This window comes from Saimiri boliviensis, chromosome 14 (genome assembly GCF_048565385.1).
Source record: "Saimiri boliviensis isolate mSaiBol1 chromosome 14, mSaiBol1.pri, whole genome shotgun sequence".
NCBI lineage: Eukaryota > Metazoa > Chordata > Mammalia > Primates > Cebidae > Saimiri > Saimiri boliviensis.
The window spans coordinates 17,813,778-17,828,253 of record NC_133462.1 but is presented as its reverse complement, the minus strand read 5'-3'; the positions used below and the strand labels follow the sequence as shown (position 1 = coordinate 17,828,253).

Here is a 14,476-nt window from a genome sequence, read left to right as displayed (position 1 = left end):
AAAAAAAAAAAAAAAAAAAAACACAAAACCATAAAACTATAAAAAAATTTCAGAGAATTACTATTATTTACTTTATTAACTTACGGATTTATTATATAAATATATATTCACCTAGCAACATATCTCTGCCGTCTCTCCTGCTCTCGCAATGAAGACATAGCCCATCCCCTGCCTGACACTCCTCTGGGTCGGGCATGGGGCTCTGGGGACCTTCTGGAGGTGGAGGTGGGCTGCTGGCGTGGCTGCCTGGTGGTTGATGGTTTTGTTCCCCCTACCTTTTTTTTTTTTTGAGTTTATTCTGATTGATTTTTTTTTCCCTCGGTTTCTGGATAAACCACCCGCTGGGGACAGGATAATAAAACATGTAATATTTTTCAGAATGATTCCTGCAGTGTCCCTTTTTTTCACCCCACCTCTTCTGCATCTCTTCTCCACTTCCTAGGAGAGCTAGGGCAGAATTAGCACTGTCCTAAGCCATTAACGTGGACCAACTTGTGTCGTCTGCTGTCCTTGTTTCTGAGTGGAGGACACCGGCCCAAGACCAGCCCCAGGCAGTGAGGTGGGGTGGTCTTGCTCAGTTCTCCCATCCCGAGATCCTAGGAGAAGGTGGCCACCTCCATCCACTAAGCAAGAGAAGGAAGACTGTGGGCTTGAGGCAGGGAGCTCCCAGGACAGTGCCCGAGTCACCTTGTCCCTCCCACCTAGCTCACCTGTCTGTGGGTCAGGCAGATGACCCCCTCACCCCCATCGAGGTGCTGGCTGCAGTGGCCTGTGCAGAGAGGAGCAGGGTCAATGCCCACCAGTCCCCATACCCCTCCTCCCATGCCAGGGAGGGTACTCACAGAAGATGCAGGTGAGCTGGGCCACACAGGACACGAAGTGCTCGAAGTCCACACGCAGACGGCTGTCTCGGTAGCGGCTGGTAAGGGCTTGGGTCAGCTGGTTGTTCAGGTGGAAGCCTGGGGGAAGCTGCTTCTGAGCCCTGTAGTCCCCCCAGGGACCTGCCCCCGATCACTCTCCCTCGGGTGTAGGGGTGGAGGCTGCCAAGACCAGGGCTATGGGAAAACCCAGCCAGATGGGGTGGAAGGACCCGAGAAGAGCTGGAGCCCCGCAGCTGCGCCTGCAGGAATTCCCATTCAAGAAATTGTCCTCAAGGGCACTTTATCAGTTTCCTTCTTCCTGGAATAACTCCTGGCATGTAGCAAGCGTCAGTGGTGCCAGATTCGTGAACACAAGCCTGCCACCTGCCCTGAGTCCTTGCTCCCTCACGTCCGACCCTGTCTACCTCTGGCCCAGCCTCTCCCTCTCTGCCCCTCATCTTCCAGTCCTCGGCTGTCTTCCACCCCTTCCCCAACCTTTTTTTTTTTTTTTTTTGAGACAGAGTCTCCCTCTTGTTGCCTATCCTAGAGTGCAATGGCGCAGTCTTGGTTCACTGCAACCTCTGCCTCCTGGATTCAAGTGATTTTCCTGCCTCAGCCTTCTAAGTAGCTGGGATTACAGGTGCACGCCACCACCCCCGGTTAATTTTTGTACTTTTGGCCGGGCGCGGTGGCTCAAGCCTGTAATCCCAGCACTTTGGGAGGCCGAGGCGGGTGGATCACGAGGTCGAGAGATCGAGACCATCCTGGTCAACATGGTGAAACCCCGTCTCTACTAAAAATACAAAAAAATTAGCTGGGCATGGTGGTACGTGCCTGTAATCCCAGCTATTCAGGAGGCTGAGGCAGGAGAATTGCCGGAACCCAGGAGGCGGAGGTTGCGGTGAGCCGAGATCGCGCCATTGCACTCCAGCCTGGGTAACAAGAGCGAAACTCCGTCTCAAAAAAAAAAAAAAAATTTTTTTTTTGTACTTTTAAGTGCTGGGATTACAAGCGTGAGCCACAGTGCCCAGCTTATCCTTTTTTTTTTTTTTTTTTTTTTTTTTAAAGAGATGAGGCCTCACTACGTTGCTCAGGGTGGTCTCAGACTCCTGGGCTCAAGCAGCCTGCCCACCTCAGCCTCGCAAAGTTCTGGGATTACAGGCACGAACCACCATGACTGGCTGGCTCATTTCTTACACAGGCCTGGACACTTGAACACCCTGTCTGGGTCTTTCTTACATCCACAGCCACATGCAAACTCTCAGCCTCGGGCTCTCTGACTCCATCACAGTCATCCCAGCCCCCATCTCCCTATGGCTCCCTCTGCTGTGTGGTGGTAGACAAGCCCACAAAAAACTAAAGTGTGAACTTCTGGATGGTTGTGGTGCAGACAGCCCTGAGCGGGTGCACTTGGAGACAATGGGACAAGAGAGAATAGGTCCTCCCAAGACCACCCTAGGATGCAGTTCCTACCTGCTGCATTCAGTGCCAGCCTCAGCTCGTAGGAGTTCATGGTTCCAGAGGCATCCTCATCAAACTTGTCGAATATGGCCTGAGCAGGAGGGATGAGTCAGGGTCAGCCCCTAAGGCCCTCAAGAGGGCTGCAAATGGGGCCTCCCAGTCCAGACAGTCCCAACTCCCTTTCTTCTGGTGTGGACCCCCCTAAGCAGCCTAATCGCTTTGGACTTCTGTTTCTCAATCTGTAGAGCAATGTCCTGATGGCCAAGGGCAGTGGCTCACACCTGTAATCCCAGCACCTTGGGAAGCCAAGGTGGGCGGATCACTTGAGGTCAGGAGGTCAAGACCAGCCTGGCCAAAGTGGGGAAACCCCATCTCTACTAAAAATAACAAAAATTAGCCGGGTGTGGTATCAGGTGCCTGTAATCTCAGCCACTCAGGAGGCTGAGGCAGGAGAATCACTTGAACCAGGGAGGCAGAGGTTACGATGAGCCGAGATCATGCCACTGCACTCCAGCCTGAGCGACAGACTCCATCTCCCGCCCCCCCCCCCCCAAAAAAAAGCAATGTAATGGCCGGGCGCAGTGGCTCAAGCCTGTAATCCCAGCACTTTGGGAGGCCAAGGCAGGTGGATCACGAGGTCAAGAGATCGAGACCATCCCGGTCAACATGGTGAAACACCGTCTCTACTAAAAATACAAAAAATTAGCTAGGCATGGTGGCGTGTGCCTGTAATCCCAGCTACTCAGGAGGCTGAGACAGGAGAATTGCCTGAACCCAGGAGGCAGAGGTTGCGGTGAGCCGAGATGGCGCCATTGCACTCCAGCCTAGGTAACAAGAGTGAAACTCCATCTCAAAAAAAAAAAAAAAAAAAAAAAAAAAGCAATGTCTCCAGAGGACAAGCTGAGGCCAGGCAGGGGCAGGGATATCCCAGCCAGATCGCTCCAAGTCAGCATAGTCCGCTCCCCTTCCCCTCCCCCACCGGGCCCTGTGTTCTCTGGGGCGTGATAGCCTGCAGGGTGTCTATGTCTCTTTTAGTAAAGGTTTCTTTCTGAAGGCCCAGTCTCCCACCTCACCTGCCACTCCAGGAGGTGACCCCAGAGCCGACGGAAGTGGTCCAAGGCCAGGCTTCGCCCATGCTGTGTTGGGGGGTGGGGCATCTGGTTAAAGTCAATGTCTCCAGAAGAGGAAGAGAGACCCCAACGTCCCCTTCCCCGCTCCCTCACCTAGGCACTGGCCCCCATGTACCCCGAAACACTGCAGCAGCTGCTCACAGGTCCTGAGCCCGATCTCTCCAGGGTTTCGGGTGTGAGCCCTGGCTACAGGAACAACAAAAACCACAGCACTTCCTGCATGCCGCCCACCACTCTGAGGGCCCCTCAGACACGACTCCCTCAAGCAGGCACTGTTGTCAGCCCCGGGTTATAGATGCCAAGGCACAGGGAGCCAGTGACTGCTGTGATGAGCAGAACTGGGATTCAGATCCTGTCAGGGATTTCCCAGGCTGTGCTCAAGGCAGCATTGCCTCTCAGCAGAAGGGGAGCTTTCGAGTAGGTGTGGCCCACATCCAGGGGTCCACACAAGGTCCAGTGCAGGGAGAAGCCACTAGGCTGAGCCCTGGCTTCTTGGGCCCAACTCCCAGAAGGACGTGGGTTAATAGACATGAGTGGCTAGGGCTCTGGTTACAGGACCCCTGGCTAAGACCCCTCCTCCCATCCCATTCCAGCCAACTCACCAGGTTCCAGGGCAATGCTTAATAAGGCCTGGAGCTGAGGGGCACCGAGTTCTTCCTCCTAGTCCAGGAAAGAGCTTGTGAGGCCATTTACTCAGGGCCTCACAGCAGTGCTTGGCCTAGCTAGAGACATGGCAAGGGCTGACAGCCTCAGAACTGTAGCTCCAGGAGTCGGGTACACAGACGTGTTCCCACAGGGCCAGGGCTGTGATGGGGGAAGCGCACGGCTGTGGGAGCCGGCGGCAGGCAGCACACCGGCCTGGGGGAGGGTCAGGGAGAGCTTTCAGGGCTGGGCACCTTAGATGAGGCCTGAGCCAGGCCGACAGAGGGTGGTCCTGGGAGAGGGTATGACTGAGCCCAAGACCCTGAGGCAGGGAGGAGCTGTTAGCATTTCAAGAAAAGGAGGCCAGGAGATTTAAGCTCGAGGGAAGAAAAAGTAAAGTAAAATGAGACACCTGTGATTCGGAGGTGGGGTTTCTTAAGGGGAGGCAGCAGGGGGAGGCCCTCACCCACTCCCCCTCCTCACCTCTCCAGCTAGCTCCTGAAACAGCTGCTCCAACCCCAGCTCCAGGGGCAGGTAGGGGCCCTGTGGCATGGGGGAAGTTTAGTTCTGTCCAAAACACCCCGCCCCAACCTGCCCCTCCCGGAACACCCCACACCTGGAGAGCCTGCAGGTCTGCACTGATCACGTCGTCAATCTCCCTGCAAATTACAAACAGGAGGTGGGGAGGGGGCTGTTGGTTCCAGCTGGGGTTGTGGCTGGAGGGAATCTCAGCTGGACTCGCCTGCGGTCTAGGTGGGGATGGTGGGGATGGTGGGGATGGTGGGGATGGTGGGGATGGTGGGGATGGTGGGGATGGTGGGGCCCTGGACTCATCCTCGCCGGTGGGGTCTCAGGGGTCTCAGGGGCCTGTCTAGGCGCGGGTGGGGTCGGATCTGGGTGCCTGGGGCTCACACTGCCGTATGGCGGCGCTCAGAGAAGACACGCAGAGTGAAGTCGGCCTCGTCGCCAGCGTGGGCGGCGCTTGGCACCACCAGGTAGTGTCCGGGGCGCAGGCGGCAGCGGCGGCTCACGTCGCGGCGGGCGCAGAGGGGCGAGCGGTCGGCGCGCAACAACCGGGGCAGGAGCGCGCGGCTGCGCGGGGAGTCCCAGAGGCCCAGCAGCTGGGGACAGGGCCAGGCGTGACAACGGACCAGGCTCACCCCCAGCCCTCCAGCTCGCCCCATCCACTCTGCCTAACCCCCCCGTCCACGCCTCCCCTGCCTCTGGACCCCGGCTCTGCCTGCCACCCCCAGCGCAGGTTGACCAAGCCCCGGGTCCGGTTGACCCCATCCCAGACTTACCTCCTCAGTAATCTGAAAGAAGCAGAAGCAAAAGCAAGGGGAATCGGAGCAGGGGAGAGGTGGCAGCCGCTCAGGCTCCCCTCCCTGCCCCTCCTCACCCCTCTGCCCTCTCCCTCCTCCGTCCTATTAGACCCTTATTGAACCTCTGCCCCGCAGTCCCCGACCCAGGCCCTCGCCTACCCTTCCCCAACCCTTCCTCCCCTATCTGCGCTCTCAGCGCCTTCTCAGTCTCCTTGGACACCCCTCCGGCCCTTCTGACCCCCTGCCTCTCTCCGTCCCTAATCTCGCCCCTCAGTCTGTCCCTGAGCCCCTCCCTCTCATTCCCTTAGCTCCCTCTACTGTCTGAGCCCTACTCGACCCCCACTCCCTTCACGCCCTGTCCCCTCTTGGCCCCGTCCCTCCACATCTCCCCTCTTCCCCTTGGCCTCGCCCCTCCATTCCTCGCCTGCTCCTAGGCCCCGCCCCTCCACGCTTGCCCCTTCCCCTTGGCCCCGCCTCCTCTACTTCCCTCGGCTCCGCCCCTCCACACCTCTCCTCCTCCCACTGGCCCCGCCCCTTCACCCTCCGGGTTCCCTCCAGCCTTAGCTCTAACCAGGACCTCACCTGGAACACGTGGAAGCCCACGGTGAGGTAAGTGAGGCCCTTGGCTCTGAGGCGCCGCCGGTTGCGCTGGATGAGCGATAGAAGGACCGTGCACTTGGGCGTGCGGCACCCCCGCGCTGGGCCCCGCGCCCCTGCAGCCCCCCAGCCCCCCCACGGCCCTTCCTCATCCTCGTCCTCCTCCTCGTCGGGCTCCAGCAGCGTTAAACGGAACTGAGGATTGGTCCAGAAGGTTTCTAAGGGAGAAGGAAGAAAGGGGGGTTCCCAGCTGGCCACTGCCACCCTCCACCCCTTCGAGCCTCACCAGGGCCCTTCAGGCCTCACCAGAATTAGGCTGGCTCCCGCCGGAGTTGAAGCCGCGCACCCAGCGGCCTTGGAAGGTGTGGACGTGCCAGCCGCCCCCCGCCGGGCTAGGGCCCAGCACCTCCGGGCTCAGCGAGCAGATCTGCACCGTGTCGAAGTGGAGGAGGAAGTCCCGCAGCTCCATCCTGCACAGTGGCGCGGTCAGACCGTGCCTGGCCCCACCTCGAGGGCATCCCCAGATCCCAAAGCCCCCCCACATTTCTTAAATATTGCAAAGTACCCTTCATGCTCCAGAAATGGCCCCCAGATGGCCGGGCCTCTAGCTCCCCCAAATTCCTCCAAGTTCTCAGGCATGACCCACAAATCGCCAAGATTAACAAACTGCCCCCAAATACCGTTAAATTGCCATCAACCCCCAAATTGCAAGACCCTGACTCTGAATTACCAACAGATATCCATCAGCCCCTCAACATTGCCAAGTCTCAAGAAATGCCCCAAATGTCACCAAGCTTTCCTCCATTGCCCTGAATGCTGTTGCCCATCCCTTTCAACCCTCCATAGATAACTATGCCTCCAAATTCCCCTAATATTACTTTTTTTTTTTTTGGAGACAGTCTCACTGTCACCCAGGATGGAGTGCAATGGCACAATCTCAGCTCACTGCAACCTCCACCTCCTGCCTCAGCCTACCCAGTAGCTGGGATTACAGGCACGTGCCACCACGCCCAGCTAATTTTGTATTTTTAGTAGAGACAGGGTTTCACCATATTGGTCAGGATGGTCTCTATCTCTTGACCTCATAACCTGCCCACCTTGGCCTCCCAAAGTGTTGGGATTACAGGCGTGAGCCACTGTGCCTGGCCTATATCACTACTTTTTTAAACCCACTCCAATCAGAGGCACTCTAATATTACTGCCAATTCTCCCTTGACTTCCCCAGATAGAACCTGGCCCAAAAATGACCACCGATGGCCACAGTTTCTCCCTATTAGGACCCATCCTTCAACCAGGCAATGCGCCCCCCAGAGGCAGAGTGGGACCCTGACGAACTGACCAGAACTCGCCATCCTCCTTTTTCACCAGCAGGGCATCGCGCCACTCAGTGGGGAGTGTGTCCCAGCGTGGGCAGCTGGAGAGAGAGGGGTGTGAGGGGTGGGCAGGTGGGGTCCAGCCCCACACCCGCACCATGCCCATCCCACCTGTCGCTCCATGCCCCAGTCCACTCCACGCGACCCCATGGGTTCCGCAGCCGGAGCAGCCGCACTTTGGTGAAGCCCAGGAACACCTGGGGGCAGCATCGTCAGTGGGGGGTGATGCCTGGATATGGGCCCGTCACCCCACCCACGGGCTACACTCACCTTGTGTGTGCCCGTGACAGAATACGCATGTCCCTTCACCAGGCCTTCCTCTGTGCGGTACTCACCCCGATCACTCTGGGCAAGGGAAGGGATGGTGAGGCTGAGGCCAGGGACAGGAAGGTAGCTGTTCCTCCCTGTCCCTAACCTCCTGCCACCAAGGCAGGAGCCAACCAGAGCACTGAGCTGAAGGGCACCCAGCTGGGAGACCGTGTCCAGGTTACTGAAGCCGAGAGAGAAGAGGAGAGGAAGGGAGATAGGAAAGAGACAGAAGGATATGGAAGCACAGGCTGACACCCATAATCCCAGCATTTCAGAAGGTCAAGGTGGAAGGATTGCTTGAGGCCAGGAGTCCAAGATCATCCTGGGCAATATAGCAAGACCCCAACTCTACAAAAAAATTAACAAATTTAACGGGCATGGTGGTGCACGCCAGTGATCCCGGCTACTCAGGAGGCTGAGGCAGGAGGATCCCTTGAGCCCAGGAGGTCAAGGCTATAGTGAGCTATGACGACACCAATGTCGTCAACCTGGGTGACAGAGTGAGGTGAGACCGTGTCTCCAAAAACAAAACAGACGGAAAGAGGGCCAGGCACAGTGGCTCACTCCTGTAATCCCAGCACTTTGGGAGGCTGAGGCGGGTGGATCACGAGGTCAGGAGTTTGAGACCAGCCTGGCCAACATGGTGAAACACTGTCTCCACAAAAACTACAAAAATTAGCCAGGGGTGGTGGTGTACACCTGTAAGCCCAGCTACTTGGGAAGCTGAGGCAGGAGAGTTGCTTGAACTGAGAGGCAGAGGTGGCAATGAGCCAAGATCATGTCACTGCTCTCCTGCCTGGGTGACAGAGCAAGATTCCATCTCAAAAAGAAAAAAAAAAAAAACGTCGGGCCATGGTGGCTCACGCCTGTAATCCCAGCACTTTGGAAGGCCAAGGTGGGTGGATCACCTGAGGTCAGGAGTTGAAGACCAGCCTGACCAACATGGTGAAACCCTGTCTCTATTAAAAAAAAAAAAAAAAAAGGCTGGGCGCGGTGGCTCAAACCTGTAATCCCAGCACTTTGGGAGGCCGAGGCGGGTGGATCACGAGGTCGAGGGATCAAGACCATCCTGGTCAACATGGTGAAACCCCGTCTCTACTAAAAATAAAAAAATCAGCTGGGCATGGTGGCACGTGCCTGTAATCCCAGCTACTCAGGAGGCTGAGGCAGGAGAATTGCCTGAACCCGGGAGGCAGAGGTTGCGGTGAGCCGAGATCGCGCCATTGCACTCCAGCTGGGTAACAAGAGCAAAACTCCGTCTCAAAAAAAAAAAAAAAAAAAAGATGGAAAGAGAAGAGAGAGACAGAGACAAAGAAAGACACAGTGACACAAAAGACAAAGAAGCAGGAACTCAGTAGAGGATTTAAGTAAATGAATGCGTGAAGGAGTTAGAACTCAGTGAACGAGTGTGTGTGTCATGGGGTCACAGCTGAGTACATGACCCCGGCTAAGCCCATGAGAATCAATCCTGGGACTTTTGCTGAAATTCTCAGAAAGTAGCACTTTTTTTTTTTTTTTTTTTTTTTTTTTTTTTTTTTTTTTCAAATAAACCCTGGGGTGGTAGGTGATATGTGCAGCTTTGGAGGACCCTTCTATGCCTATGAGGGGAGAAGCTGGCCAAGAGTGACACTAACACAGAAGGAGAAATAAACATAGTTGCAACACCCTGAGCTCCTGGGTCCAACTGTGGCTGACCTGATTCATTATGGGAGCAAGTAAGTTTATTTTTGACTAGTTTTATGAGCGAGCTTAAGCCAATAATGGAAGCAGAGAAGAGAAGAGCAGAAAGCACTCTCCCCACCCCACCACACCCCCAACTGTGCTCTGGTCCTGGTAGGGGGTCCCCATGGGAGTCCAGGTCTCTTACCAGGGCAGTGGCGCCCACGAGGGACTCCTTGGCCAGGGCGTGGCGCACGGCAGAGAAGAGACCTATGCTGTTTTGTCTCAGATAGAGCACCTCACCCACGCCACCTGTGAAGTCCACAAAAGCCTCATTCATGTGGCCGCCCCGCATCACCTCGTAGGAGCCGTGGAGCCTGTGGGGGCAGATCTGGGGTGAGGGTTGAGGCCAGTACAAGCACCTCAGGCACCCCTGTCCTGGGATCGGCAGGAGCCTCTATCTCAGGGTGTGGAATCCCTGGGGGCAATTCCTGAAGTTTTGAGACTTTTCTCAGGGTCTCACTCTGTGGCCCAGGCTGGAGTGCAGTGGCATGATCTCCACTCACCGTAGCCTCAACCTCCTGGGTTCAAGTGATTCTCCTCCCACCTCAGCCTCTGGAGGAGCTGGGACCACAGGTGTACACTGCCACACCCAGCTCAAAAATTTTCACTCTTCAGATGGGGAACTGTGGCACACACAGAAGCCCTTGGAGATTGGGTCTGTGGTCCGGTGGGCCCCCAGGACTTTGGTTTGGTAGGGGGCAGGGGAGAGCTGTGTTAGAATTCTCAGAGTCCGCCAGGCACGGTGGCTCAAGCCTGTAATCCCAACACTTTGGAAGGCTGAGGTGGGTGGATCACAAGGTCAGGAGTTGGAGACCAGCCTGGCCCACATGGTGAAACCCCATCTCTACTAAAAATACAAAAATTAGCTTGGCGTGGTGACGGGTGCCTGTAATCCCAGCTACTCGAGAGGCTGAGGCAGGAGAATTGCTTGAACCTTGGAGGCAGAGGTTGTGGTGAATTGAGACCATGCCGTTGCACTCCAGCCTGGGTGACAGAGCAAGATTCAGCCTCAAAAAAAAAAAAAGAATTCTGTCAGTCCTGGTGCTGTGTCTGACACCTTGAGCCTCTGGGAGATGTCTGCTTTAGGGGTCATCCCTATGGGGACTTGTCAGGAATTTCAGAGCCTCAAAAGGGAAAAAGGCAAAGATTTGAGGGTCCCAAAATGACACCCAATATTTTGGGGGTGCTTTGGATTTCTCAATGGACCAGGAGAGACAATCTAAGAATACAGGTCACCCGAGGGGATAAATCCCAGATTTGGCGAATCCAGGGCCTGATATATGAGATTTCAGGAGCCTTAAGAATTATGGGTGATTGGGGGTCTCCAGGAATGTTTTGTGTAAAATATGGATAGATGGAAAGAGGTTTCAGATTTGAAGGTAAAGCTGGACACGGTGGCTCACACCGTGATCCCAGCACTTTGGGAGGCCGAGGCAGGTGGATCACCTCAGATCAGCGTGGCCAACATGGTGAAAACCCGTCTCTACTAAAAATACAAAAACTAGCCGGGCGTGGTGGTGCACGCCTGTAATCCCAGCTAATCGGGAGGCTGAGGCAGGAGAATCACAGGAACCAGGGAGGTGGAGGTTGCGTTGAGCCGAGATCGCACTACTGCACTCCAGCCTGGTGACAGAGCGAGACTCCATCTCAAAACAAACAAAACAAAACAAAACAAAAATGTGAAGGTGCCCGAGGCTGCTGGGATAGTAGAGTTGTGGGGTTGTCACTTGGCTTGGGATTCTTGGGAGGTATGTGGAGTACTGCATAGCTTGGGGGACTCTGGGCCCCCGGTGGCTTGGTGCCTGCTGTGAGGACTTGGGCTGCAGCTGGATGGAATCGGAATCCTCACTTGGCGTAGGCCTTCTCCAGGAGTGGGGCCCAGAACTCGTTCCGCTGTTCTGAGCGCACGAACATCAGCTTCCCCTCACGCACGGGCAGCCTGTCATCCACCACGACGTCCACCCAGCGGCCGAACTGCCAGAGCTGGCGGGAGAAGACGCAGGGCCGGGCTCGGCTTCCAACAGCCAGCCCTGCCTGGGCCCTACCTCTGAGCCCTGACAGCTATGCCAGTCCCAGAGTCATGAATTACAGCCCCAAGTCCGTGTTAACAATGAAATCCGTATCACCATGTCACCACGGGGGAAACTGAGGCATGGGCAGAGGAACTGAGCTGTACCTGGAAGTGGAAGACGCCTGCGTAGCCATGCTGGAAATCCTGTCCGGGAGGGACCACCCGGTGCAGGAGCCGGGGGTGCAGAGTAAGGGAGGCGGCGGCCGCGAGGAACCAGCAGTTACCTGGGAGGAGAAGCCAGGGTTCGGTGAGGATGGGAGGAGGGAGGCCGGGCATGGTGGCCCACGCCTGTAATCCCAGCACTTTGAGAGGCCGAGGCAGGAGGATCACTTGAGCCTAGGAGTGCAAAACCAGTCTGGCCAACATGGCAAGACTCCATCTCTACAAGAAAATTTTAAAATGAGCCAGGTGTGGTGGCGTGCACCTGTAGTCACAGCTACTTGGGAGGGTGAGGCAGGAAGACTGCTTGAGTCCAGGAGGTCAAGGGTGCAGTCAGCTATGACGGTGCCACTGTATTCCACAAAGGGTGACAGAGCAAGACCCAATCTCAAAAACAAAAGGAAGAGGGGAGGGAGACGCAGGCCCAGGGAGAGGAGAGACTGCGGAGGGACCCCTGGGCCAGGAACTGGGGGAACGAGAGCTGGAGCTGTCAGGACCCCAGAGGAGACTGGCTACATGGGAGGGCTCGAGACGGGTTCGGGACGCTCACCCAGGCTCCCCTGACACACGTCTGTGCGGTTCATGTCCTCACAGATGAACTTCGGCTCCGCACAGAACTCCTGTGGGTGGTGGGGGATTCCAGCCTCAGCCCGGGAAAGCAAGGGAAGGTCACCTGCTGCCGCCCCTGCTGCCTCTGCTGCTCCAGAGTGAGGGCCCCAAGCCCACGAAGGGCCTGGAAGCCTGTGGGCAGGAGTGTGCTAAGCCAGTCCCATGGTAGCCCCTCCTCCCTCAGACCCGGGAGCCCAGGCCCCAGCCCCTCCTCCCTCGGACCCAGGAGCCCAGGCCCCAGCCCCTCCTCGCTCGGACCCAGGAGTCCAGATCCCCATCTCCCTCCTCCCTCAGACCCCGGAGTCCAGGCCCCGGCCCCTCCTCCCTCAGACCCCAGAGCCCAGGCCCCAGCCCCTCCTCCCTCGGACCCAGGAGCCCAGGCCCCGGCCCCTCCTCCCTCGGACCCAGGAGTCCAGATCCCCATCTCCCTCCTCCCTCAGACCCGGGAGCCCAGGCCCCAGCCCCTCCTCCCTCGGAACCAGGAGTCCAGATCCCCATCTCCCTCCTCCCTCAGACCCGGGGGCCCAGGCCCCGGCCCCTCCTCCCTCAGACCCCGGACCCCAGGCCCCAGCCACACTTTACATGGGGTCTCATCCATTTCACGCCTTTGGCCTTCTCCGAGTCTGGTCCCAGCTGGTCGTAGCCAAGGGCATCAGGTCCAGCAGGGAAGTAAGGGTCTCGGAACAGGATCCCCGAGTCCAGGCAGGCTGCCCAGATTGCCTCATAGCTCTGGCCCCGAAAGAACTGCGGGCCCCCGGCTCCGACCCCAGCCTCCTCTTCCACGAGCTGGATGGTGACCTTCCTGCTGCCGCTCGCCATCTGGACACTGGCCTCACAGGCCAGCGCCAGGCCCTTTAACCTCCTGAGTCACGGGGTGGGGCCTCCCCCGCCACTGGAGACTCGGTGGGGGTCCTGAGGCAGCGAGGAACCTTTCCTCGTTAATATTAATTGATGGTTTGGGGTGCTGGGGAGCGGGGGACGCCGCCTCAGTGGTTTCCTCCCTGGGGCGTGGGGCCTTCAATTGTGGCCAAGGTAGCAGCTTAATGGGCTTGGCCAGCAGCAGGGGAGAAGGCAGGCAGACCTGAGGGAGGACCGGCTGTGATGTGGGAGCGCCGAGAAGGAGGTCAGTGTGGGGGCGCCTCTGCTACCGACGCCTGTGGGGCTGGGGAGGGAGGCGGTTTACCTCTGCGTCTCCATCTCTCCGATTGCCTCTCTCTGCCTCCCGCCGACAGGTTCCCTCTCCCACCTTCATCATCTTCTCGGGCCCTGTCCCTGTCTCTCCCTCTCCATCTCTCTTGGGGTGTGTGTGTGTTCTGAGACGGAGTCTCACTCTGTTGCCAGGCTGGAGTGCAATGGTGCTATCTCCATTCACTGCAACCTCTGCCTTCCAGGTTCAAGCGATTCTCCTGCCTCAGCCTCCCAAGTAGCTGGGATTACAAGCCTGCGCCACCATACCTGGCTAATTTTGTTTTTTAGTAGAGACAGGGTTTCTCCATGTTGGTCAGGCTGGTCTTGAACTCCTGGCCTCAAGCAGTCTGCCCTCCTTGGCCTCTCAAAGTGCTGGGATTACAGGTGTGAGCCACCATGCTCAGTCAGGTTTTGTTAGTTTAAAAAAAATTTTAAGTAAAGATGAAGTGGGGCGGGGGGGGGGGTGTCCCACCATGTTCCCCAGGCTGGTCTTGAACTCCTAGCCTCAAGTGATCCTCCAGCCCCCAAGTAAACTGGGATTACAGGTGTGAGCTATGGCTCCCGGCCCTTTCTCGTTTTTTGTTTCGGGCAATATCTGTGTCTTTGTATTTCCCTGTCTCCATCCCTCTCTGGCTTTCCTTTTTTGTTGTTAATGTAGAGACAGGTGGGATGGGGCGTCTGCCTTTGTTGCCTAGACTGGTCTCGAACTCCTGGGCTCTTTCCCGCTTGGCCTCCCAAAGTTCTGGGATTACAGGTGTGGGCCACCGTGCCCCGCCCCCTCCGTCAGTCTCTGTCTCTTTCAGCCTGTGCGTTTCTCTCTCTACCTGTCAGATCCGGAGTCCACGACCCCAGCCCCTCCCCTCTCAGACCCTGTCAGTGTGTCTTGTGTCGGCCTCCCTGCCTCTCCCTCTCCCTCTTTCTCTCTGTCCCTGTAACCCACCTGTGGCTCCTCCATCATCCACCGCAGGACCCTGAGCCCGGCTGCAATCACGCCCCTAAGCCCTCAGGACGCGCCTCCTCCCTCCCTGACAAG

General features: G+C 57.1%; 1 protein-coding gene across 1 annotated transcript; it reads right to left on the bottom strand.

Moving 5' to 3' along the window:
* Positions 1-257: 257 nt before the first annotated feature.
* Positions 258-13,595, bottom strand: CAPN12 (calpain 12). Its single transcript, XM_039465517.2, has 21 exons — positions 12,838-13,595; positions 12,197-12,266; positions 11,593-11,711; positions 11,266-11,399; positions 9,562-9,730; positions 7,656-7,730; positions 7,497-7,582; positions 7,352-7,426; positions 6,319-6,482; positions 5,998-6,230; positions 5,395-5,406; positions 5,006-5,214; positions 4,710-4,752; positions 4,577-4,636; positions 4,054-4,111; positions 3,567-3,637; positions 3,395-3,457; positions 2,334-2,412; positions 843-959; positions 711-769; positions 258-623 (listed from the first exon to the last, which is right to left on the bottom strand). The coding sequence occupies exons 1-21, from the start codon at positions 13,072-13,074 to the stop codon at positions 597-599; spliced, it is 2,160 nt and encodes a 719-aa protein (XP_039321451.1). The 5' UTR covers positions 13,075-13,595; the 3' UTR covers positions 258-596.
* Positions 13,596-14,476: the final 881 nt, after the last annotated feature.